At 46.8% G+C, this 25,033-nt stretch overlaps 1 protein-coding gene across 3 annotated transcripts in view; it reads right to left on the bottom strand.

Annotated features, from left to right (window-relative positions):
- Positions 1-25,033, bottom strand: part of LOC119450698 (arginine kinase) — a 96,632-nt gene that overhangs the window by 12,135 nt on the left and 59,464 nt on the right. For 2 of the 3 annotated variants that reach the window (XM_049666148.1, XM_049666147.1), the window contains exons 2-5: positions 13,798-14,039; positions 5,137-5,363; positions 3,079-3,405; positions 1,437-1,641 (exon numbers count right to left, since the gene is read on the bottom strand). In XM_049666148.1, coding sequence (XP_049522105.1) covers positions 1,437-1,641; positions 3,079-3,405; positions 5,137-5,363; positions 13,798-14,039 — 1,001 coding nt within the window. Of the gene's footprint in view, positions 1-1,436; positions 1,642-3,078; positions 3,406-5,136; positions 5,364-13,797; positions 14,040-21,204; positions 21,330-25,033 lie in introns of those variants that run through there. The other variant, XM_049666149.1, reaches the window with a different exon arrangement.

Raw genomic sequence — 25,033 nt, 5'->3', positions numbered from 1 at the left:
GAAACGTTACACCCGTAACGCGTCAGTGATAGATGGACCGCGCCGCAATTAATCTGTATAGACGTGCCCTTGTATTTTCAAATCATGACCAATAACTGCACCAGCCTGACGGATCTACAAAGAAAAAGAGGTAGTACGTGTGAATTCGTGTGAGTCTGTATTATTCTGATTCTGCTGGACTATTTAAAAAATACGTATAAATATGAACCAACTTAGCCGAAAAAAATCCAAAAAAGGCCTTTCTCTGTCAAATATGTGATATTCGAATTTTAAGCAAACACTGACAAATACGATAGACATCGTTCGGCTACAACTACCTATGTGGTAAACCAAATCCTCGGAACGTAAAATTGGCGTTTCTAAGATAACATATCTGTAAATAAAGTTACAGAATTGGACACTGTCTATCGCTGTTAAGTTAAGGTCACTTTGCGCTACAAGTTAACGAAGGTTCTTACCTGTTAGTGCCCAGGCACGATGTCTTGCTCATCTTGCACGATGTTCTATTGAGTGTTGCCGCCGGATCGATAACCGTGGACTTTCGCAGTTTAAGAGTAGATGAAATCGGTGACCTCTCAAATACGATGTCCGTGCCTAGTTTCCATCGTAGCCTCATATTCTAACCTTGAGAACCGTCCATAACGGGAGCTGTTTTGCATTGCATGATCTAAGGACACTGCGGTTGTTTGCTTCTCGGACAGGTTGACAGTTGTCATTGATACGGACTGAACATTTGGCGACAAGCAAATCGGCAACCGACAACCTTAACGGCGCTCCACAAATCTAGTTTTTTTTTGTTTTGATAGGCAGGCGTGCGAGCAACCAAATTTGGCAACTGGCTGCTCGCGGGGTCATTTCATTGGCGCTCGCGTGTCAAACCGAGATAACGTAACGATTCTGTTCTAATTATCTTCCGTTTCGCGCTTCGACAGTGGTGGCACTGGCGTTCCACCACCACTGTCTGCAAGTCATGAGCGGTTGGCGATAAGAAAGGAATAGAAAATCGTGAAAGGAATCGTTACATTATACCTGCCCTAAATCACGCATTTTTCGTCGCGTGAACCCACACCTAAATGACACGCATGTCTACTGCGTCATTAGCACATACCAAACCTTTCAAGTAATGACACGTTATTTGTTGTGTTTTCAGAGGCGGATCTAAGAGCACCGGCAGTACGACGCCATTTTGACCAGCATTACGATGCCATTCACGATGCCAGTTAACGAATGATATTGTGTCTCTTGACGAGGGGAGAACTAAGGTGCACAATGCACCCATACTCTTCTTCGTGGCTCAAAGTACAAAAGAACGCTGCACCCCCTCTCCCCCCACTCCGGAAAAAAAAAAAGCAGTGAGCTCTCTCTTTCTGCTGCCGCGGTAACCATTACCGCTGGGTCAGTCAGTCACTATAGTGGCTACGTAGTTCCCCACTCACCTCGCACTTGCAAGTTGTACTTGGCGGCGATGGAGTCGAGCTTGGCCTTGTCGGCGGCCAGCTTGGGCAGCTTGATGTGCACGCTGGCACGGATGGTGGTGCCCAGGTTTGTGGGGCAGAAGGTCAGGAATCCGAGCCGGTCGTCGCGCGAGAAAGGCAGCTTCTTCTCGATCTCCTTCACGCCGTTCACCATGCGGCTAAACACCTACACGGACAGTGAAGAACGGAGTCTTATCAGCACAGAACCAGAATGCGGTATACGGAAGAGCAGTGAACTGTACGCGATTACGACTCTCTAGACCGTTATTCGGGCTTAGCCCAACGATCACACCCCCGCAACATCTACCTGCCATGCTGACTAGCTGTAGCAATTTTGCTCACGAGGATGAGGTCGCGAGTTCATTACCGGCCGCTGCGGCTGCATTCCAATGGGGGCGGAATACAAAACGCTTGTGTGTTCGTTTAGTGCGATATAACATGACATCATCACATCTGTCTTACACTAGTATCAGCTAACCCGCTCGCTGGACCTCCTCTAACGCAACCTTAAACGTGACCCAGCTAACTAACGTAGAGTGCCATACATCACTCTAATACGCTCCAGAGCAGAGTATTTATTCCTCTGCCCTATTTGGGATCCAGCCAAGAATCTCCTTATTCCGGAAATCTAATCGCCACGGAATCGCGCGGACCGTTTCTAAGCATTCACCTTATACCCCGCATATCTGCAGTAAAATAGCACCCTCCCATAACGACTTATCACACCTCCACACAACCGCTCGACTTCCTCTGCTCCATAAATTCTGCGATCTTCCGCACCTTTACCAGATTTTCGAATCACCCAAAACATTTTTCTTACGGGCAGATCATTCTTTCACGATAAACATATAAGTGGATGCTCAATACTTCAACCCCCTCGAACAATGGTTGAACATTGCTGATCAAACCGATTTCACAACTTTTGAGGCACTCTTGCGCAAAGAGTATCTTTAACAATGCTCATTACCTCATTTTACACTTGTTCGCAGTTTGCTCAGTATGTATATTACTTATTTTAATGGTCTGTTTGAACCCATAACCTAAATTGCAGGTAACACCGCGCTTACACCATTTTTCCGAGTTCAAAGTTTTTGTTCGTGTCCTTATGTATCGGTGGTATCTGGCTTCGCTCGTCCCCGGTCACCATGATTTACTCTTTCTGTAATTTACTTCGTAATTAGCGTGTTCATTTAACTCGTGTGATAGTTTTGCCCATTTGCTATTTGTCATCTCCTCTTCATTACCCATCTTGTCAATCTGTTTGAGTGTTTAGTCTACTCTGTAATGTCTTGCGTTCCAAAAAGCTCGCCTCTTCTTTTCCCCCTGCGTTACCCCCTCCACCTCCTTACGCATTACCCTTTCGAAGGCCTGCACTATCAAATGAAAGAAAAATAAATATTCTAGGCTGCGTATTAATTTGCATCTACCTTTTTTTTAACGCTTAGCTGCTATGTCTATAAGCTTTTTTTTATTGTAACAACTAACCATCACGGGTCCCGTTGCAGTCTCCGTCTTTGGTACCCTTGCGTGTACAACATCAGCCGTATGTAACGGCGTGAATCACGAACGAATAATGAGCAAAGAAGCCCGAAGAAGAGCGCACCTGCTTGAGGTCGCCTCCCTGCTGCATGGAGATGATGCGCAGGTGGTCCTCCTCGTTGCACCACACCAGGAAGGTCTTGTTGTCGTTGTGGAAGATACCTCGGCCGGTGGGCCAGTAGCGGCAGGCGTTGGCCGCCTGCAGGAAGCGGTCGCCCTCCTTGAAGAGGAAGTGGTCGTCGATGAGCTGCTGCTGCGTCTTCTTGTCCATGCCGGTCAGCGGGTAGTAGGTGCCCTTGAGCTCGCCTTCCAGGCCTCGCAGGGCCGAGCTGACCTTCTCCTCCATCTCCTTGTACTGGGCCTCGGTCAGGCAAGGGTTGAACGGGTAGCCCTGCGGGAAGGATGGCGTTGGCGAATTGGAACACGTGTTTTTTAAAAAGGATGAGGTAAGAATATTTCGGGGTAAGATGAATGTAGAGATACAGGCAGCGCCATAGTATATCTAGCGTTCAATCATATTGCTGCCCCGGTTTTCGAGAACGCGGGAAAGTTTCTTTGAGACAAACCGCTGCATCGTCATCGAAGACGAAGAGAAATGAATCGGTAGCACATCTCAAATGCAACCACCACGTTAAACGTGTGTGTTATGTCTTTGGACAAACAAAAGGTGCCTATATCTGAACAAACTGGAAGAGATATATGGGCTCTACGCCCACAAGTACTCGTGGCACCTGATAAAGCAAGTATTTTTTTTTTCAGTTTCGTAAAATCCCGGTTGATAACAGCGATTGATTTAAATAAGTATTGTGCCACTAGGATTTCGTTGGGTCTGAGGACGATTGTTAACGGTTCGCCTCCGAAACGAACACTCGTACCAAGCAGTCAAAATTGACGCCAGCTACTCCAAACTGTCGCTTGGAGAGCGAATACATTTCGCACGCTTAAAAACGCCGAAAGGTACGCCTTTTCCAGCTGAATGTGGCTGGTCACGCGCATAAGCTGTGCGGTATGTTTATGAGTGCAGAACCATACACCAACGCACTTACGGGTCAATCGCTTTACAAACTGAGCTGACGGACTAAAACATTTTTTTTTACCCGAGTAGCTCGTCTCCGCAAGCGGGTGTGGTGAATCGAGCATTTTCAGCGTGAACGGAACATGAAAGCACGCATGCAACGTACAGCGCGGGCGCCTATAGTGTAAATATCAGCCATATAAAGTATGGCACTGTCTGGCCATGAAGAGAGAGAGAGAGAGAGAGAGAGAGAGAGAGAGAGAGAGAGAGAGAGAGCACATTAATGGAAATCATTGTTTAGCCTGCGTATATTCGTCTACATGGTAATTGGCAGGGAATGGGACGAAGCGGAACAAAGGGCCATAAATGAAGGTGGGAAAGTAATAATAATAAAAAAGGGTGCAAATCTTGTGATCTTATCGGCAGCAGAGTTAAGTGCCCTAGGCGATCAAGCATGCAATCTTTTATTCTTGATGCTTAATACTAAAACATAACATTCTTGATGACACGAAGTGGAAGAGTGACATTTTAAAACGGGCACCTTTTAGATGGTCATCTCTAGGTTTCAACCATTGTCAATTGGTTCATTTCTCCCGTCTTACTAAGTTGGCTTGTCAGCTCTAAAAAACAAACAGTTCGAAATCTGCCCCCGTATATGTCACATGTGTGCATTTACCTCCTGTTTATTTATTCATGCTGCAAATGCTGGATTCCCTGAGAGCGATGTACCAAAATAGGCCGTGGACGAATTTTATTGGGCGGCGAATGAGCGCGCGCGATGGACGTACAAAAAAAAAAAAAAGAACTGTCCAACGGAACAAAGCAATTACGATAGCGCGATGCTCTTGAGCGAAAAGAGAACCTCCTCGCACCGTCCTCTCCTCTTTTGTCTTTCTCTCATTCGACAGCCTCTCCTGCGAAGCTTGTCAACAGTTGTAAAGGAACCCACACGTGGTTCCTAACTTTGCAAGTTGATGCTATCCGAATCTTCTTCCGCCTCAGCAATTCTTCTTGCACAAGGGAAGTGTCAAGGGAACTGAATCGGTCACCCATATTGCGCGTCGTCAGTATACGCGGTGATTTGTTAACAGATGACGCGTAACTCACCTGCAACGAGCGACCGCAGCGGACCCTGGTGGAGACGACGAACTTGTTCTCGGGGTCCAGGTTGACGAGCGTGTTGAGGTCACCGAAGTCGGTGGGCGGGTGCCTGTCGGTGGACTTGAAGCCCCCGTGGTAGTCCTCGATCACCGGGTTGAACAGATCGGCGAACAGGGTGTACGCCTCGGCGTCGGGCGCGTACAGGCCGACGCCACTGTCCAGGTTCTCGACGCCTGAAGGAACGAATGAATGTGTAACCTAGACATTGGTTGTTGTGTAACTTAGACGCTGTTATTTCAGTAATATGTATAGGTGAAGTTACGGGTTGGGCGAGATACCTTTAACACTTAACATTTATTAGTACTAAGCTCCGCTATTTCGTACACCAATTATATATTGTGTTAGGATCGGCATGTAACAATTTTATGTTATCGTAGTTATTTAGTTCACGACAAATTACACAATCATCAGCGAACGGGTGAACATTAGGCGAGATTGTTGAAGGAAAATCGTTTTTATATAAGGAATAAAGGGGCGCCCTGAACGGAACCCTGTGGTACACTTGAGAAAAGAGAGTTGTAACCATTAGTGCTGGCAAATTGTGAGTGACTAGTTAGAAAACATTCGATCCACTTAAAAAGATGATATTCAACGTTAAGAAGGCTTAGTTTATACAGTAAGAGCTTGGGAGGCACCTTATGGATTGCTTTAGAAAAATCTAAAAAGAAATGGACTCGGCAAAAGATGACTTATCTAATGTATTATGTAACTTACGCGTAAGTGAGATCATCTGCGTTTCAGATGAGCACGCTTTGTGGAAACCATGCTGAGCCAACGTGAAGAATGAATTAGATTCGAGGAGGTTGTCACGGTTAATGAATATAAAATGTTCTAGCATTTTACAACACGTGCTCGTTAGATATATTGCTCTATAATTAGCAGGATTCAATGTAGTGCCAGATTTATAGAGAGGAACCATCTTCCCGATTTTCTAGTCTGTGGGTAAAGTTGATGCGTCGAAGGATTGTTGAAAAACGTTTAGTTCCTATAATTGTGCAAAGTTTCGAGGTATTTATTCTTCAGAAATTTACTAGCCATGAATCATTAGCGTGGTGACGAGTGGTATTTTAAAGTGTCAATTAGTCGGGTGACGCCGGCTGCATCAATAATCACTGGAGGTATGGGTAACGTAACCAATTTTCACGAGGCTCTGATGCCTCGACGGAGACGTAACGTGTAAAATTATGTACAACAAACACTATGTATGTCGACGCTGTACTATGTTACACTGCACTACAATGCACTATACTACACTACAGGAAACACTATGTTGGCAAGAGACAAATATGGAAGCGTCTGTGGCCAACGATAGGTATAGCATCGGGCTTTTGGGCTGGTTGGGACTCAGGTTTGAAGCTCTCCATCAGGCGCGCATTTCTTGTTCTCGGAGACGCTTGAAAAGAGGCGATACGGGAGCCTACCTACCGCAAAGTGTCTGGTGTGGGACGAATACATAAAATCACGAATCTAGCGCTCTCTTGTTAAAGCGACCGGTCGTTGATGAAGAGTGTGAAGTCGCGCTACGTTGCGAATTGGTGACACGAGGTCGTGAGAGCTTGGATGCCGGACAACTGTGTGCAACACTCGTTTCACGCCGCGCTATTTCGAGCTCACGCTAGTAACCGCGTCCGCGAGCCTCCGTATACCGAAAGGCAGGCTTTGCTGCAGCACCTAGTTGTTTAGTGGCTGAGCTTTTATTCTGATGAGCAAAATTAGGATTAGGAGTTGGGGTATGGGTTGTATAAATAGTTTTTAATAAAATGCGAGAAGCTCTCACTGGGTGGTAACATTGAAAAAAAAAGGACATGTTTATGCGAATACCAGTAAACCGAATGACGACGTCAACATTTGATTCCAGGTCTTGAGGTCAACGTTTTATAAATTTTTTGCCACGATCGCATCATGGCAAAAACCATCATGGAAACCGTGGCATCGCCATGGTTTCCTCGTTATCGCAATCGTATACAAGAAGCGCTTGCTGTATTACAAAACTTTGTAAAGGCTGCTGCCAATTTGAAAACGCGACAGGCCCGTCGAATCAGGTCGTAAGTGCGACGCGAACAGTGCAATATATTCTCGAATCAACGCGATCGATCGCTACCGAATGCTTCGGAATGTGGGTTCGAACTGACTCGAACAGCGGGATTCGATTCGACGACCCCCGACTGTGGTCGCAGCTATTGTCATCACTTAAGCGTTGCTTCGCCCTCAGCGCGCAAGCTCGCCCTATAGAAACACCGGCTATGAGTCCAACCAGTTTCAGTGACTTTGCGTATTTCCCACCTTAGTAAAATAAAGGATTTCACCGAATTGTTCGGAAAGAGAGGAAAAAAGAAACAGGCACTATCCAAAGTCGTCGTTCTCTAGAATGGCGTTGGCTATCCTAATCAATGATTCTCACTTCGCGGGAAACTGTTGACAACTTTTTTTTTCTTTCTTTTCTTTTTTCTCCCGCGTGCCAAAACTTCTGAATCGCCTGAGAAGGCGAAAGAGCCGCTGGGTCCAGCCTATAGTCGAGCGAAGCGGGGTGGCCTGCGCGATCGAACGTGGTGTTCCAAGGCCGGCAAAACTGAGCGGGGCTCGTTCTTTTCGAGCCTTCGCGTCATCGAACGGCGACTGGCGTGCGACGCGAATGGGTGCCACCACGGAGAAAGCGGACGATCGAACTGTCCGCGCACTGTTTACAAGGCACGCCACATGTCAAGGGCACCGCTTGACGGCCGCGCTGCGTGAATAGCTCCGTGACGTGCGTGCAGACACATGCGATCTCAATTCAGACGTCACCCCTCCCCCGCCTTTTTTTTTGTGTGTTAACGTCATGCGCCGCTACAATAGCAAGTGGCTTTTATTGCTTGATTAAGCGCGGTTCTTATTGTCCGTAGCGCCGCGTGATGCTGAACTTGGAGGTATGGCCGAGGGGGGGGGGGGGGGGGGCAGTTATTGCTATAGTTGTGTTTTCTGCGACAGTGGGTCATACGCTTGAAGGTTGACTGATTTTCTTATGTTAGAGAGCCTCATCACGTGGTGTAGCTGTAGAGTGGGGGTCTGTATTCTTAGGTAACGAAGACATTTTAAGAAAAATAACACTTTTTTGATAATAAAGATGTTTGATATGCGTGGCATATGCTTAAAGGTTGATTTTCGCAGATTTTTTTTCTCTTATGTAGGGAGCCTCATCACGGGGGGTAGCGGTAAAAATGTGGATCTCTATTCTTCGGACAGTGACTAAGACATATGAAGAGAAATAACACTTTTTTTTTCTGAGAATAAAGACGTTCGATATCGTTGTAGCTTATTATTAGGACGCTATCTGGCGTTGCACGCCATTTGGATTGCTCGAAGCCGCCATGAAGAGCTCGTTTCACGCAACGTACGCACGTGTTCTTGCAGAGCAAAGATAACTAACTGAAATGACCATAATGACGGCTTGCGCTCAAGAAATCGAAAGATAGCTTTTGGGCTTCCGCTCCTCGGCTATCGCGGAAATGTGCGATAACGAAATAAGCAACGAAATTTAACTGAAAATGACGCTAGTCACGAACCTTGAGCGCTCCGTTCATAATGGAGAATACCATAAAGAGTGCAGAATTAGGACACGCTGGAGAACTGGCTTGGTGTGGACTAAGGAAAGTGTAGGCGAACTTGCTTAATTAGGATTAAACAGCGCAGGAGGTGCCCGTGTTGACTATACTTCCAACACTTTATTTCGTGCCGAGTTTTATTCACGCCGTTTGTTGTTTTTACGCTACCGACATGGCGGGCGAAGAATGTTCCGTTTTCGAAGGTGATATAATTCGGGACAATATCAACGTGTGCCTGTTGGCGGTTATGTGCCTGAGATTTACATGTTACTACATCATTATTACATACATAATAGGACATATTACTAGATCATTCTCTTCGTGTAGTTTTCTTAAACATAAAATTAATCATCAAGTGCTCCTATACGTGAAATATAGTGATTCGTGTTTTGAAGATGTGCAATATGGAGACACGGCTGCAACTTTGACAACTCGCGATTACCTCTTCTGAATATTTCAGAGCTGTCTAGTGGATACTCAGATCTGTCTAGTATCCGTAGTGCTTCCTGCTATGTATGGAACGGAGTATAGTCGCCTTCAACGTTGGTAACCTTGAAGGTAAACGCAAGTATCACTTTCATGTGAGCAACCGCCAAAGTTGGCGTTGGAAGCCGGGCACATAGCTGCGGTATCGAATCCCGGCCGTGGCAGCTCAGAGCGAAGCGCGAGACCTCTCACGTGCTCAGATTTAGGCGCCCGTAAGCCATTCAAAGGCGCGCAAGACATTTACCTGCATCATTTATTTCACTAAAACAACCATAACATTGTTCTCTGCAAAGTGTCCTGTCGTATTTTCAAGATACTTCTGAGGCGACAGAGGGTTGTCGGGTATGACGCTTTTCCGGTCGCCCTACTAAAGGTATTATAGATCGAGCCTATGCAACCGCTGTCCTTGAGCTAGCTATACTCGCGGCTGATTGCTGAAAACAATACGACAACGACATAGAAGGAAGCGGGGATAGGAAGCGGTGATAAGAAGCGGGGCCCGTGTCCGCAACATTTATCTTAAGTGAGAGCGCTTCCTCTCTGACCGGCGTATAGGTGTCGGCCACTTACGGTAGCAATCGCCTCTATAATGACCCTGCCCCTGCGGCGATGGCCAGTCGCGGACCACACGTATACGGAAGATAACTTTTGCGATTACCGAGCCCCGACTTATTTTTTTCTTTACTTCCGCGGACACTAGCGTAAGAGTGGTATACCAAAACACCACTCACAGCGGCAGCCTCTTCAATCGTAATATTAGAGCCCTGAGAGCATTAGTAGCGAGTGACGAGAAATAGGTAAACAACGCTCTCTCCTCCCTCGGCAGAAAAGAAAAAAAGGAAATAAAGAATAAAGGAAATTCCGGTGAGGCGCACGAACAAGGGGAGACTGGAGGGACGAGAGGAGGAAGGAACCCATCTTCCGGAAACGGCTCTGCGTCGACGGATCTTCCGCCTTCGGCTGCTGCTCCTTTCCTAGACGGCGTCACTCTTTCTCACTGAGGCTTCCTCTCTGTGGCAGAAGCCATTTGTGAAGCTTGTGTATGTGCGAGCGGCGCTTAATTTAGAGGGAGCTCCGCGCGCAGAGAGGGCCTTCGCCCCGAAAATAGCCACGCTACCTGCTGCCACTGTGCGCCCGGGGTCCGCTCCGTCCGGACCCAGACACGCGCGCGAACCCTGCGCCGTGATACATTAAAGTGCCAGTCCGCTTTTGGACCGCGTCGGAACAACGATGGTGGCGGGGTTCGGCGGGGCAACCCAATACCCCGCGCGGGTGTCTATGTATGTTTGCCTTAGCCTGCATGCAACCCGCCTAGGTGGCTCAGTGGTTACGTCGTTCTGCCGCTGAACACAAGGTTGTGGGTTCGATTCTAGGTCGCGAAGGCCGCATTTCTAGGGGCTAGAAGTGCAAAAGCGTTCGGGTGCTTACATATATGCACACTTAAAAAAAGAAAGAGAAGAAAGCGAGGTGGTGTAATTTAATCAGAAGCCCTCTACTACGTTGTCTCTGATAGCGTCATGTGGCTTTTAAGACATTAAAACTCATAATAAAATTAGTTATTACTGTTCACCTTTTTTTCTATCTTAGACGCGTATTCCTAAAGGTCCTCTGTAGGAGCGTTTCGTCATTGACTGGCGTTCGGGCGTTCACAACTCTTAACATGATCGGATCGATAGTGGCGTCACAGTCACCGTTACGATGATAATTCATGGGCGGAACTTAGGTAAGCGAATCGATCGAGGGAGATACCAACTCCTTTGATACGACCTTTTACAGCGTAAGCTGTTATGGGCTCATTCCAATAGCCGTTTCGGGTCGCGATGATGCCGTTGCCCCGTAGCCTGTGACCACCGCCGGAAATGCGAAAAAAAGTACCTGCTCTCTCCGCCGGGATCGAACCCAGGCCCACTTCGTGGGAGGCGGATACTCTACCACTGAGCCACGCAAGCGCTTGCTATCCGAGAGCGGGAAAAATGTACTATAAACGCGCCCTATGCATGCGCGCAGGCGCAGACGGCGAGATGCGATTCAGACGCGGAACGCAAACAACGCGGTCCCAAGCCTCCGCCGGTATGGTGGTGCCATCTACTTAAGGCGCCGGCAAACGCAACCTTTCAGACACTGTAAATTTTGCTGCAGCCTTAACTAGATGGCGCTAACATACCGACGGACGCTCGGGATCACGTTGATTGCGCTAGATTGGGCGCGTTGCGATGGGAACGAATGTGACAGCCGTAGTTGCATTGTCGGCTGCTTGGCTGGGCCGAACGGCGCTAGCCATCGGTGATGGAACGCGTCGGATTGCACTCGCGACGGCGTCCCAAGCGCGTTCCTGATGCATTCACTCAAAATACTAGGTAATACTGTCGAAACGCTCGTCTAGCTTACGCTGTGACGGTGCTGCATGTGCCGCGCAGGCCTGGTATTTTTCTTGAGATGCGAACGACAGACGAGGCAATTTACTTATAGAAGCGAAGGGAAATATATTTATTCTAAAGTTAGTCTTCATTACACACACATTGAATGCGCAACAAAGAAATCTTTATAGGAAAGAGAAAATTTTTTTTTTTGGATTTTGCGTGGGATAGCCTTCGTTACAAACACACTAAGCCAAAGGTGAAGCAAGCTTTACAAAGAAAAAGTGACTGTCGTGTTTCATTCGTGGGTTTCGAGACCCTTACACGCGTGTTTTTCCATGTCGCCCACTACGATAAAGGTTAAAAGGAACGCACGTCAGTATACCTTCCGAAGCCCATTGCGCGTGAAAGGAGCGTATCAAAATAGGTTTATGCTGGGTCTGTGTTATGAAATGCCGAAAGCCTTCACTTCGCATCGCCTACCTAGTCCACTGAAGTGAACGCCACTAAATGTTGTAAATAGATGCAGTCGCCGACAGGGTTATTGTTCAGCCGAATATTTGAGTGAACCGGTAAAACAATGAGGTGTAACTTTGTGACGCTACGCAATGCCGCTTGTCATAGTGAGACTTTACGTTGGGGTATTTCAGCTCTCAAATAGTGATGCGTCCACTCTGGTTGTCGCCGCGGTGTTTATTCTCGCGCATCGTGTCTGGGTTGTACATACAAGAGGATGGTTCTGTGCTTTCAATTTGCGCAGGAGGCATCCGAAATGAATCCAGAACATGCCGCTCGGGGCCGCGAGTACTCGGAATGAAACGTGTAATTCTGAAATTTCCACCTAAACTAAGCAATTTCTGTGCTGACCGGAGTTACCCGTTGATTACTGCAAGTGCTGTACATTGTGTTTGCAGCTGTGATTGATAACGATTTGTTCCGTGTGAATTTTAGATATGACTCGCAGCGCATGAATTGACGGGCATTGTTGCTTTGTTACCCTGATCTACCCGGAGCATCCTATGTTTAGAAATTTTCAGCTTAGAAATGATGAATTGGAATAACAAAATGCAATATTATGAAATAATGAATTGAAATAATCGGGCTGTCCTGCAAACCTTAATGCTCAGAAAAAGTACATCGGTGTGTCACACTGAATAGAGCAATGGCAGAAGCTTCAAGAGCCACCACGTGAGCAGAGTTTTACGTAACTCTGAAGTGGCAAGCTTGCGGACCGCAGATCGTAAACAGACCACGCGACTGCACTGTTGAGATACCCGCCCAATGATTTACTTTGCCCTCAGAAAGTTTTATTGCGGTGCCGTAAGTGCAACCGCGCAGTCTGCGGGAAGCTGCATGTGACATTGCGGCCCGATATCTACAGTACTCTACAGTGCTTGTTCATCAAGTGAATGCATTAGCTGACAGAAATTGTGGGAATTCTGGGAAAAATATGTGCAACAGCAAGCTTGTTCATCAAGTGAATACATTAGCTGACAGCAGTTGTGGGAATTGCGGGAAAAATTATGCGTAACAACAGCTTGACGTACCACGCCCACGTAAACTATCAGCCGCAAACGTATAAACATTATAAAAACGGCAGTACCTATAACGACTAGACGAGTTATGCACTTGAAGGAGCTTAAAACAAACAAGCAAAAACTTCCTATGTAATTTTCGCTCTGGGTAGTGAAATCATCCTTTTTTTGGATGATCTTTGGATACAAGGTGTACTCTTATTAACTTGCCTGTTTGTTTTCACAATTAGTACAGTCGGCAGGGTATAGGCGAATGCCTGAAATCGTGGACAATTAATACATTGCCGGGGGGCAGACCAACAGCCTCTACGTCGGTTGAGGCGAGGAGTGGCACATCGAAGCAAACTATGAACAGTTTGCGTATGCGTATTATTCTTAAGTAGTTTGCTTCTAAAGGAAGAAGTCCATAATCGTATGAAGCTTCTACTGGTAAAGTCCTGAACTGAAATACTATAGGTAGCCTGCTTGTGCATTGATAAATAGGACTGAACTTGAACGTAGTGTTTTTCTTTGTAATATAAATTAGTTATCTAGCAAGTGGTAAGTTTGATAGCCCTGATGTAACGTCTACGGCGGCCAAACGTGCCCATTGTATATGAATACGGTGTTCAGGCCAAGCCGGAAGTGACGTAAAAAAAAACAGCTTACCCGACTGGATGACGTCCAGAAGGGTGGCACCCATAGCGGTCTTGCGGGTCTTGAGCTTGTCGAAGACATCCTTGTTGAGGTACTTCCTAAGCAGCGACTTGCAGTCCTTGGCCTCCTGCAGCTTCTTGAAGCCGGCCTCAAGCTTGTCGAGAGTTGCCTGGTCCACCATGTTGTCCGACTTGTCCGACTTGTCGGGTTTAGAGTCCTTGGAAGGTTTGTCTTCGCCCTTGTCCGAGTAGACCCTGCGTGAGACGGTGACACAGGCGGGTTTAGAACTGGCTGATAGGGCAACACAAGTAACATGGGCGCAGGGACATGGTCGGAACCAGTACAACGGTCTAGCGGATAGAATTGGGCATCGCAAATGCCACCTGTTACCCCCTTATCCTTGTATTTCAAAATTTAGTTCTCCATCGGGATATATGCGCCTTAATCCCTCCGCGTGTCTGCTCCGTTCCCTGTAATCCTTCTCGGGTGGAGGAGGTTTCTCTCCGGAGAATATGGGCTGAAGCGGCCCTTACCCTTTCGTTACCTGGGCCGGGCGTCCAACCCGTGAATACCCATTTCAGTTGTCCAAATTATCCTGCTCCATCATCTACAGCGGGCAATCAACAGCCGGTTGTGGCTTTTCCCAAGAACGAGGTACAAGAGAAAGAATTCCAAGATCTGCCATGAAGCTTAGAAGGGATCAAACAGGCAGTTATACATGTTGACTCGATCAAACAAGCAGTTATACATGTTGACTCATGGGCGATAAGTTTTGCAAGCTTATCGTGAGATTTGTTTGTGGGGAGTGTCTCCGCACTGTCATTTAGATACACATGTGCCGCAGGCCAAGCGGTTAGAAAAAAAAATCAAATTTGAAAAAAATCTTGGTCGGTACGACATGACGATATACCAGTCACCGTCATCGCTTGTGGACGGTGAAAATGTGCCCGACCTAGCCAGATGCGTGACCAGCATTACGGGACGAATGAGTAAACTTCAGTTACGATAACTCGCTGGCTTTTTGCCGTTTAGAGTCATGAGGGAGGTAGTGGCCGAATACTGCACCAGGGACGCCAATTCCTGTTCTGGTGAGGGAGTGACTTTGATGAAGCTTAGTGGGTCTTCCTAGTTTGGTTGCACCTGAACTAGCTCTCGCCGGTGTCAGGCACCACTCCATGCCTGAAAATGTGGTGGACTGGAGTAGGATTCGAACTTACGACCTTCAGATTTGAAGCCGGGTATTCTACCTCTGCTCCACGCCACCACTTACTGCACACCACCAGATGGGATGATGAAGTTAGGAAATTTGCAGGCGCAAGTTTCAATACGCTAGCGCAAGACAGGGGTAATTGGAGATCGCAGGGAGAGGCCTTCGTCCTGCAGTGGACATAAAGTATAGGCTGATGATGATGATGATGATGATGACTATAACTCGCTGAGGTCTTTTGCAACACGGAGTCCTGAACACATATTTAAGGCGGTGTCGTCTTTGGTCACGCACGAAGACTACTGAACACTAGAAGGGTGGGTTACGTGAAGTAAAAAGAATAAATGATAATAACTAAGGTAGTCGCGGAGTGACAAGGGTTCAAGGTACGTCTTTCATTAGACGGACGATGCACAGACTTATTTTGTTCAGACTTATCGCTGCAGTTGATTAAGCAATATCTAGCATGCCGAAAGATAACGGAAGAATTATTACTGCGAGTTAATAAAATGAAATCTTCTGTATGTTCAAATGACAGAGAAAAACACTGAAATTGACATTTGCCTTACTTACACCTACTCAAAAGGAATTAGCATGAGTTAACAGCTGCTAGTACTGAACAATATTATTAAGCAAAGGAGGTGAAGTCAAGTTTGTGTATGCCATGGACATCAGTACGCAAGTATTTTGGTGCCTTAGTTCTGTGGACAGACTGTGAGGGTGCGTAATAGCGATATCACTATAAATGCAAAACGCTTCACTTCTGTTGAATTAGAATTAGACCTCAAACTGAAGAAGAAACTCCCCGGGGAATAATAGCGTCACCAAAGGAGCGTCTTTAGCATTCATTCCAGCGTGATAACAGTAGCTGCTGCAGTCCTCGACTTTCGCTAGGAAAGGAAGAACTGCCGAAATCTGCGCTTTCTTTGACGGAAGCATTGTGTACAGTGTTGCGTTTACATGCATTTTCTCTCTCTATTCACGGCTCGCTTTACGTAGCTTTCTTTGCGCAGCTGCATTTCCGCTAATGGATGCGTCAGCGTGTGCAACAGAAGCACTGAAAACCGTGGGATGCAGTGGCTTGTTAAGCTCGAGCGTGCTTCATCACGTCCTACGTTCACGCCTTTCGCGTACCCGTCGGTAAATCTGGAAGGCCTCTGTTGACGCTCTCGTTTGCGTCGCGTCCGATCGATTTGTTTGGCCAGGCTCGCCGTGGCAGTGACGGCGTTATTGAGCGACACGCGTCTTGCGTAGTTCCGATTCCCGTAGTAACGTTGGCAGCGCACCGCGCCGACGTTTGCCATCGCGATAAACGCGCACACTTTTAAGAATGCCTGCTTGCTTTGCAGCAAGATAATTTTCAAATTGCCGTGGAGCTGGGTAAGTGGATATCGATCTTAAGCAAAGGCCACGTTGAGCGCCAACTGGGGAGCTCAGTAAACATTGGAAACATGACGACACAAGCGAGGCCACGATTTAGCATTGTGCCGTGGCCGCCTAAATGACTGTTTGGACGTGCAATGTCATTATATTTACATAATCTCCGCAGAGAAGGCGAGCCCGATATATAACGCTGTTTGATGGCGTATTGAATGGTCATTTAGGCTAGTAACGTCTATGATATATCCCAGCACTCGAACATCATGATCATAATCATATGAAGGCCTCTCCCAGCGATCACTTGGGGCGCTCCTAGTGACAGACGTCGTTTCAGCAAACACACATTGTTAACCAATTTTGATTAGACGATAAACAGTCTACCTTTTCGTTGTTATCATGGTTATACTCGCATTTCGGACCGGCGGTAAGTTGCAATTAGCTAGCAATGTTTTACAGCGGAGATAGAAGGGCATTTTGTTTTAGAAATTAGCATAAAAACAAAACCAAGAGCAATACACAAAGAAAGCGTCCAGCACGTCACCAGAGAGACAGAAAAAGAAAAACCAGAACTTTCTACTACTAGCCGCTTCTTCGAAGCCGGGACGGATGAGGCTAAAACGAGGAAATTGCGCGAAATAAAACAGAACGAAATCAGACTTCAGCGATTCCTTCGGCTCCGAACTCATTGACTGCAGCAGCAGCATTCTCCCAGTGGGAAGGCCACCACCTTAATTTTTGCTTTCCTGCTTTTTTCCCTAAGATAACTGCGCTCGCCCACTTCGGGGAACTGGACAAGAAGTCAGCGATTATTGGGTTGTTGAGTGATCGGATGTGTATGGTTGTACAAAATGTATAAGTGTAAAGTCAGAATACGCCAATTTTTAATGATATTCAATATTTAAATGCTAGTTATTAATTCTTTTATATTACAGAAAGAAAAGTGTGAATTAGATAAATAAGTTGTGACTGCATCTTCTTTGTGGTGTACGCAACTTCCTTTCTCTATGGCATATTATTGAATGTTGTGGACTTCGAAATACGTTCATGGACAGAGAGAGTTACTCTTAGATCTGCCATGTCCAAGTAAGCTTGATTTATTTAGCCGAAATCTATACATTTATGGAACCTTTTGTTCACAGCTGCATGGCCCAACGCTTATGATTGTCCTTCTTTTTTGTTCTAGGCTGTTCAACATTTACTATTTGCATATATACGATTCAGATTATCTTCGTGCATCATGTTTTTCTTTCTGTTCTTTTGTGTTTAGCATTGTGGTCAGTGTAGTCAGTTTCGAAACCTTGTGAACACAGCCACATAATGTGTTTATATAATTGACTAGGAGAACGTTGAAGCACCTACTTGCCCGACGTGTCGGTGGCGTAGTATTGGAGATGACCTTTAAATATAAAATTTTCTTACACCATTTAAATTCAGCGTTTGTGTAAATCAATGTTTAAGCCATCGGGTACGAAGAAGTTGCTGTGTTAAAGGCTTCGCACTTTCCAGGTTCGAAGAGTCTTTTTGAAGTCCCGCTCTCAGAATGAATGAACTCTGAGGCCAAAAAAGTCTACTACAACTGATGCCACGAGCAAAATGACGCCATGACACCTATGAGATTTGAGCTGCTATATCCGTCACCTGGCGGCTGTGAAGCATGAGAGCTACTGTGTAAGCTACGCGACGTTATCACGGCGACGCCGACGTTTTCCACCAGCAGCCTGAATCTCGGCGCATCCTCTACTGTAGGTATGCGTCATATTTGAAGCTGATCATCATTGCCATGTACGCCTCTTTTGTGCCACCGACGCTGTTTTCATGAGTACGACAACCAATAATTGCACGCAAAAACACCGCCATCTTGTCAAGAGCGATTTCTACATGATGCACATAGTGTTGTGCTCGTCTACTGCAGTATTGCTGGTTCTGGCCTTCTAAATACATGCACAGGCTCCACCGAACTCAGAATCTATGTGCGGCGCAAAACGTTGCAGTAATTGCCCAGCTCGGTTGTCGCCGCGATAGCACGGTGGTCAGTGAGCCCGACTCCAAAATGCACACTGCTCCTGTGACATATGTTCGAATCCCCAGCGGTGACGGTTGTGGGTAGGTTTCCATTTTTTCTTCGCCCTGTGGAAACTGTGAAACTGGGGAGGAACGAGGTGGCCTGAAGACGACAAAAATCGTCGTTATCTGTCGGTAATGACGACAACGTTCGTTGTCAGCGTAACGGAATGTCAACGGACGGACAAGGCAAACCAAATTTCCAGCATTTAGCTGCTGTCGCACTGAAAAAAGAGGCCTCACTTCAACGATGCCTCGCTTTGTGTTTATGCCACCAGAGCTGATAGGCGGTTAATATATAAACCATTGATTCGTACCTGAGCTACATTATGTGACTAAGATATAAAACCATGGCGTACTCCAGCTGCATCCCAAAGCAGCTCGGGCGAAATCTCAATGAAGCACGTCACAAATAAGTTCGCGACGCCGACGGGTAATGGTCAAGTGTGTGCAGCTTCGCAACTTCTTCTTTAAGGAAACGCCTTGGTCAGATTGTATTACCATTCATTTAACCCTTCTGTCCCTGTCGATGACTAGACTGTTATAACGCTTACTTATGCATTCTCAGATTTCTTCTTTCGTAAATTGGGATTCCTATTAAACGAACAACCGGTTCAGCGGAACTAATACGAGCCTTACTGGATCAAGCGGCCCCGCAAACCAAATTGATAGAAAAGTCCGCCAGAATCCCCATGTCGGTGCCACTAATTGCGTTAGCTTCTTTCGTAAGATAGCGACGCAGAGTGGGAAAAGAAGAAGGAAACGCCGCCGGGCAGGAATCCCCTCCGCGATCGCTGGTTAATTCGAGGATCTCTATCAAGGTCCTCCATAACCGCGGAAACCTTACAAAGCGGTTCCAGGCACCGTAATGTGGTTAGTATGGCAAGAAAGAAAGAAAGCTCTTCATGCGGCATGAGCTCATGTAAATGACTAAATTCAATTTGATGAAAAGGCAGCTTTAACGTCTTTGGTTTGTCTCTCGGTAGATTTAGATTCAGCGATAGGAGGAATACTGAAATTCGGATTTTCACTGAAGGCGCCGTCGCAGCCACAGAATTGAGGAAAAAAAAAAGAAGGTACAAGCCTAGAGAAGAAAAAAAAAAAGATTTGTTTGTCGAATTCATTTCATTAGTACGGTTATCGCTGAATATAGTTGTCAGTGTTGTAGAGTTGAATAATCGATGCCGAGTATAATGGTAATCTCCTAGGAGTTTAAATCGACTGACTTTTCTTTATCGTGAATTGGTCGAAGCGGCAAATTTCATTCCCTTTGCATAGAACCGGCATTGAATAAGTGATCTGGAAAATATACGCATGAAGTTTACGCTTTGCTTAATGCAATGTGCCAAGAAAAAATAAAGCTAAATAAAATATGCATCTAAATGTTTCCGAAATCAAAAGAAAAAAAAAACATTAACAGGATTCATTGTGATGATTTTCACTGACAAGACATATTCCCAGAACGTGATATGGATTAAGAAGATTGAAAAAGTGTGATCGATGTTTTAATACGACCTCTAGCATAAATATGGCATAAATAACACTTATTAAAGAAAGGATGCAACCGCTGCTTCAATATCGCTTCTCCTTGACACCAAGAACAGCAAACATTTTAGAAACGTCTGGTAGATTTCTGCTGACGAGATCACAAGGGAGACTAGCTTTAAATACGCACATTATATTCAGCACATTCTGTTGTTGATGATATGTTGTACCCAGTAATGTCCTTAGAGCACATTTATTATCGTTAAAATGACATTTTTCAAGGTTGATGAAGGTGAAGTCTTGTGTTATAATGCACATCGCAACTAAGAAAGGGTTGTTCAGGTGTGTTTGTCTCACCAGACTTAGAACGGTGGCAGAGAAAAATAAATAGACGAAAAAAAAATGGCCCGGGGTATTCATTCTCGCCACTCTAAACAGGAAGAGTCATTAGTGCGACAGTGAAGCCGAAAGTCAGGTTTCTGTTGAAGTTCGGTGGCAAAAAGGCAATTAACGCGAATCATTGTCACGAACAAGCGTAATAACGTCAATCCCCTACAAAACAGAAATACGTCGGAACTTGGCTAGTGAACGCTGTGCGCGTCGCATTAGTTTTTCATTATTTAACAAATCACGAGCGTCTTCAACGTGCATCAGTAAAAATAAGTGGCAGATATTAGTAACGCCCGCGAGAAAATGCGCGCGAAAGTTTTCACAAGCTGAACAACTAAAGTTTTATTTCCGTTTTAGAAAGTTTTCGAGAAACGAACGACTACTTCGTACTTTCCTTCGAAGTCCTATAGTTGACATTGGCGCAAGGTCGCGTCCCGTCCGGCAAAACCCTTTCCAGCGGTGCCTTGCGGGGCTCTGGGACCACAAGGTCACTCCGCATCCTCCCTTCACAAGAGAGCCCCTGGCACCGTGCTTCCTTGACTGGGAGCACCATTCGATCGCGAATTTCAAATCGCTGCTCCCCAAAGCTTCATCGGCTCGCATTGGTGACTCGACCGCGCATTAGAGGGTTGGTCCACTTAATCATTCGAAGTGCCGACACCGAATTTCACTTCGCGTAAGCGAATGGCGGAGCTCGTGAACGCAGCGTCCTGAACACGAGCCGTTTACGAAGTCTTTCCCAACCGAAAAAAAGAAAGAACATCCTTCGCGTCGCCCGCTACGGGTGATCGATAATATTTCCGAGGCATCCGCCGTTTCTCCGGGGCTGAGCGGAGGGACAGTAAAAGTTTAGGGTGGTGAGTGCGAGGTAATAATGAGAAGTGCGAGCGACTGACCTCTGGCAGTAGAGCGATAGACACCGGTTCCTGCGGTAGTGTGCTCTTTGCTCGAGCGATGTGAACACAGTGACTGTGAAAGCCGCGGTATTGTCGCGATCCTGGGGGAGAGGGGAGCGCTGGAGTCGCCCGAGGAGGAGGAGGAGGGTAACCGCCTCGGAGGATCATGGGAAGGCACGCTCTCTCTCTCGTTCATCCCTTCGGGCTGCTATTCTTTTTTTTTCTCTCTCTCTCCAAGCCGACATCGGAGCTTGGACCCAGGGCGGCACGGCTCGGGTTTAGCGCGCGGGAGAGAGAGAGGCATTTGGAGGAGAAGGAGGCGAAAGAGGAGGAGGAGAGACGGCGGAATGCGAGAGGCTCAAGTGGCGAGGGAAAGACGACCGGAGGTGCAAGCCTGAAGCGGAGCGTGTGAGAACATGGGGGAAAGGGCGGAGAAACCGCACTGCACTGTCGTGCACTGCAAAACAAAGACTTCACCTCGGCTGAGCGGACGGAGTGCCAGAAAATTCTGCTAGCGGCGAGAGGCCATTTTTTTTTCTTCGTGCATGTCTATGAACATGGCAGTGAATTAAAGATCGAGGCGTGAAAAAAAGGGCAATGCTCTATTTTTCGTTGTATATTGCGCCGGTAATCTTAGAGAACACAGTTTTGAAACTTTAACAACGAAGCAGTGATATTTTTAGCGAACAGTGTTAAACTGTGGAAACAACCTTTTGGTGAATTTCTCACCGAAGACTCGGAGAGAGTGAACAAAGCAGTGTACGTGGTACGCGCGTGTGTACACTACAATTATAGTGCCAAATTCAGAAAGCCTTTCGTTAGCAAGAACGGTTAATCATTGGTCTGAAGAATTCATTGAAATATGCTTGCTATTAGGACTGCCTGACACGGGTTGTTAAAAATCAATTTGTTAGCATGAACTTCTTTGTGAATTCAGTCCATGAACGTTGAACGCCTGTTCTACGTCCTAGGAAAGAGTTCCATGTGGTCTCAAAAAAAAAAAAAATTCGACAAAGAGAAGATGTCATTCTGTTCGGTCGTTTCTATGACCTCCGACTTTCACTTTTCGCGCACCTCAGCTGAGCTAATAAGAGCATCTGACGTGGTTCTGAACCTGCTTCTTTCCGGAAGCTCCCAGCCTGCCGCTTTCCATCAACGCCTTGCGCAAACCACCTCTGGTACAACGCTAAATACGGACTCAAAACAAACACGCCGGACAGGGTTAATCGTTCAAGAGCAACAACATACTAAAAACAGAAGTCTACGGAACGAAGAACAGCGTTCCTTGTTTTAAAACTATTCGCCTACACGTGTACGCAAGCGGACGAGTGTTAAGCGTTAAGCTATACTAGAGTAAACACGATCGTCTGCCAGCTTCGCCAGGCTGCGCGTCGTCTGCAACGGAGAAGTCCCATAGGCCGTCCAGCTCACGGTCGAAGAGCCCGCTCCAAGATGGCGGCGCGGATCGATTCAGCGGGGTTTCTCGCCCACTCTCGTGGCCTTGTAATGGCACGTCGGGATTCAGTGGAGGCACTGCTCCCATTTCCCGAACGGAGTGGTACCGGGTAGCACAAACCCTCGCCCCTACAAACAACCAACCAACGCCCGCAGCGCCAAGCTTCTGCCTTCTCGTTTACCCGCGTCACATGAGGTGCAGTGGCCGGTGAAGAGGGACACCGTGACTGCTACGTATCAGTCGCCTGCATCCAGGTGGGTGTGGGATGTTTCGGCGTCAGGACACCGACAGAAAATTTCTCAAATCACTGTGACAAGTACGAAATGAAGCATACAGGCATGTTAAGCACCCCCTCTCCTTCCCTTTCTATGTTGAAAACTAAGTCCCGGTTACGCCACTGTTTAGTGTTCTCGCAGAAAGCGTTCGCGAAGCGGAGAATGGCCTGCAGCGGACTTGGAAACTTGAGCAGCGCGGTCCAAGAACAAGAATAGGCAACGCAAAAGGACGTCTGGGAAAGACGCCGGCTTGTAAAACGCGCCCCCGAAAATCGATGCGCGGGAGCTATCGGAGAATGGAGAATCAGACACCGGGAGCGGAAATGGGAAGGCGTTGGCAGGATTGTTTGGCAACAAAGGGAGCGTCGACGGGTGTGTGAGTGTTTTGCGGGCAGAAGGCGCCCGTATTAGGCGCCGCCCAGCAAACAGCTCTAATGCCGGTTAGTTATATATTGTCTTTTTTAGTATTTCACATTTGCCGAGGGATAACAGTGCGAGTGCTAAGTGACCGCCAAGTATACGCCTTTTCGAGCTAGTTGCTGTTCAGAATTCATTACACGCGGAGTAACACAGGAAGAGGAAGGCACAGAAAGAGGTCCGTCAGGGCATACGCTGGTCTTAGAAATGAAAGAAAGAAAGAAAGAAAGAAAGAAAGAAAGAAAGAAAGAAAGAAAGAAAGAAAGAAAGAAAGAAAGAAAGAAAGAAAGAAAGAAAGAAAGAAAGAAAGAAAGAAAGAAAGTCATTCAACGGAATTTAGTGCGAAGAAAAGCGTTGCAGTTAAAGCTCAATTCATCCCCGTCTTGGGTATGGAACTCGGCTCCATCGGCTTCCTTGAGAATTCGCTTTTCCGATTGAGATAATCAGGAGGCTTGTTGATCGTAGGGTAAGAGTGAATTATTCGTCAACGCGAAGTACAGTTGCAGTGAATAAAAAAAAAATTGCCGCATATCCACGAAGTGAATGATGATGAGTGGGCGAAGCACCGGGGGATCATTCGGGTAACCGTGAATCCCCCATATATATATATATATATATATATATATATATATATATATATTGTAAAGAGGTTTATTGGGCGAGTCCAACAAACAGGCGGTAGCTCTGAACAGTAGGCAGGGAGAACAAGATGGTGGTGTCCGAACGCCGATCTCATGCCTTATCCTCGTGATGATGATCGCCGGGATGTCATTCTCTTCATTTCATTATAATTGCCCCCGTAGAGAAAGGTGGTGCCATCCTGGCGATCTAACAGGTGGGGACAAGAGTGTCGAAGTACGCCTTGAGGCGGTCTACGTGAACATCACGTCCACGTCGACGACGGTCGCCGGGCGGCGTAAGAGGTTCAATGACGTAGTTTACGGGGGAGGTACGCTCGACGACGCGGTAGGGACCATGATAATTGGAAAGCAGTTTGGATGACAAGCCAGGAGCGCAGGGCGGTACATGAAGCCAGACAAGTGCTCCAGGAGCGAATGGTGCGACAGGAGGGCAGTCGTCATCGCGGGCGTTTTTCTGGCGTTGTTGGTCGGCCGTAGTAAAGCGCTTGGCTAGTTGTCGGCAATCTTCAGCGTAACGGGCGGCTTTCGACACGGGCGTGCACTCTGAGGTATCTGGTGCATATGGCAGCAACGTGTCGATTGTGTGCGACGGCTGGCGACCGTACAGGAGGAAGAAAGGGGAAAATCCGGTTGTGACTTGCGTAGCGGTATTACGCGCGTATGTCGCAAATGGAAGAACCACGGTACCAGAACCAGGTACCCAGCACCTCACCTCCACCAAATGTAAAGAGGTTTATTGGGCGAGTCCAACAAACAGGCGGTAGCTCGGAACAGTAGGCAGGGAGAACAAGATGGTGGTGTCCGAACGCCGATCTCGTGCCTTCTCCTCGTGATGATGATCGCCGGGATGTCATTCTCTTCATTTCTTCATTATAATATATATATATATATATATATATATATATATATATATATAATTTTGTATATGTGTACGGTATACACAGCGCTTATATAGCCCTTGTGCACCGCAGCGTCCCTAGCAGGCTCCATGCAAACCAGAGCTACGGACAACGGACGACGACGAGGGACAAGGCTCGGCC

The sequence above is a fragment of the Dermacentor silvarum genome, chromosome 4 (assembly GCF_013339745.2).
Source record: "Dermacentor silvarum isolate Dsil-2018 chromosome 4, BIME_Dsil_1.4, whole genome shotgun sequence".
In the NCBI taxonomy this organism is placed as follows: domain Eukaryota; kingdom Metazoa; phylum Arthropoda; class Arachnida; order Ixodida; family Ixodidae; genus Dermacentor; species Dermacentor silvarum.
Note: the sequence above shows the minus strand (reverse complement) of the source record. Positions and strands in the feature narration are given on the sequence as shown.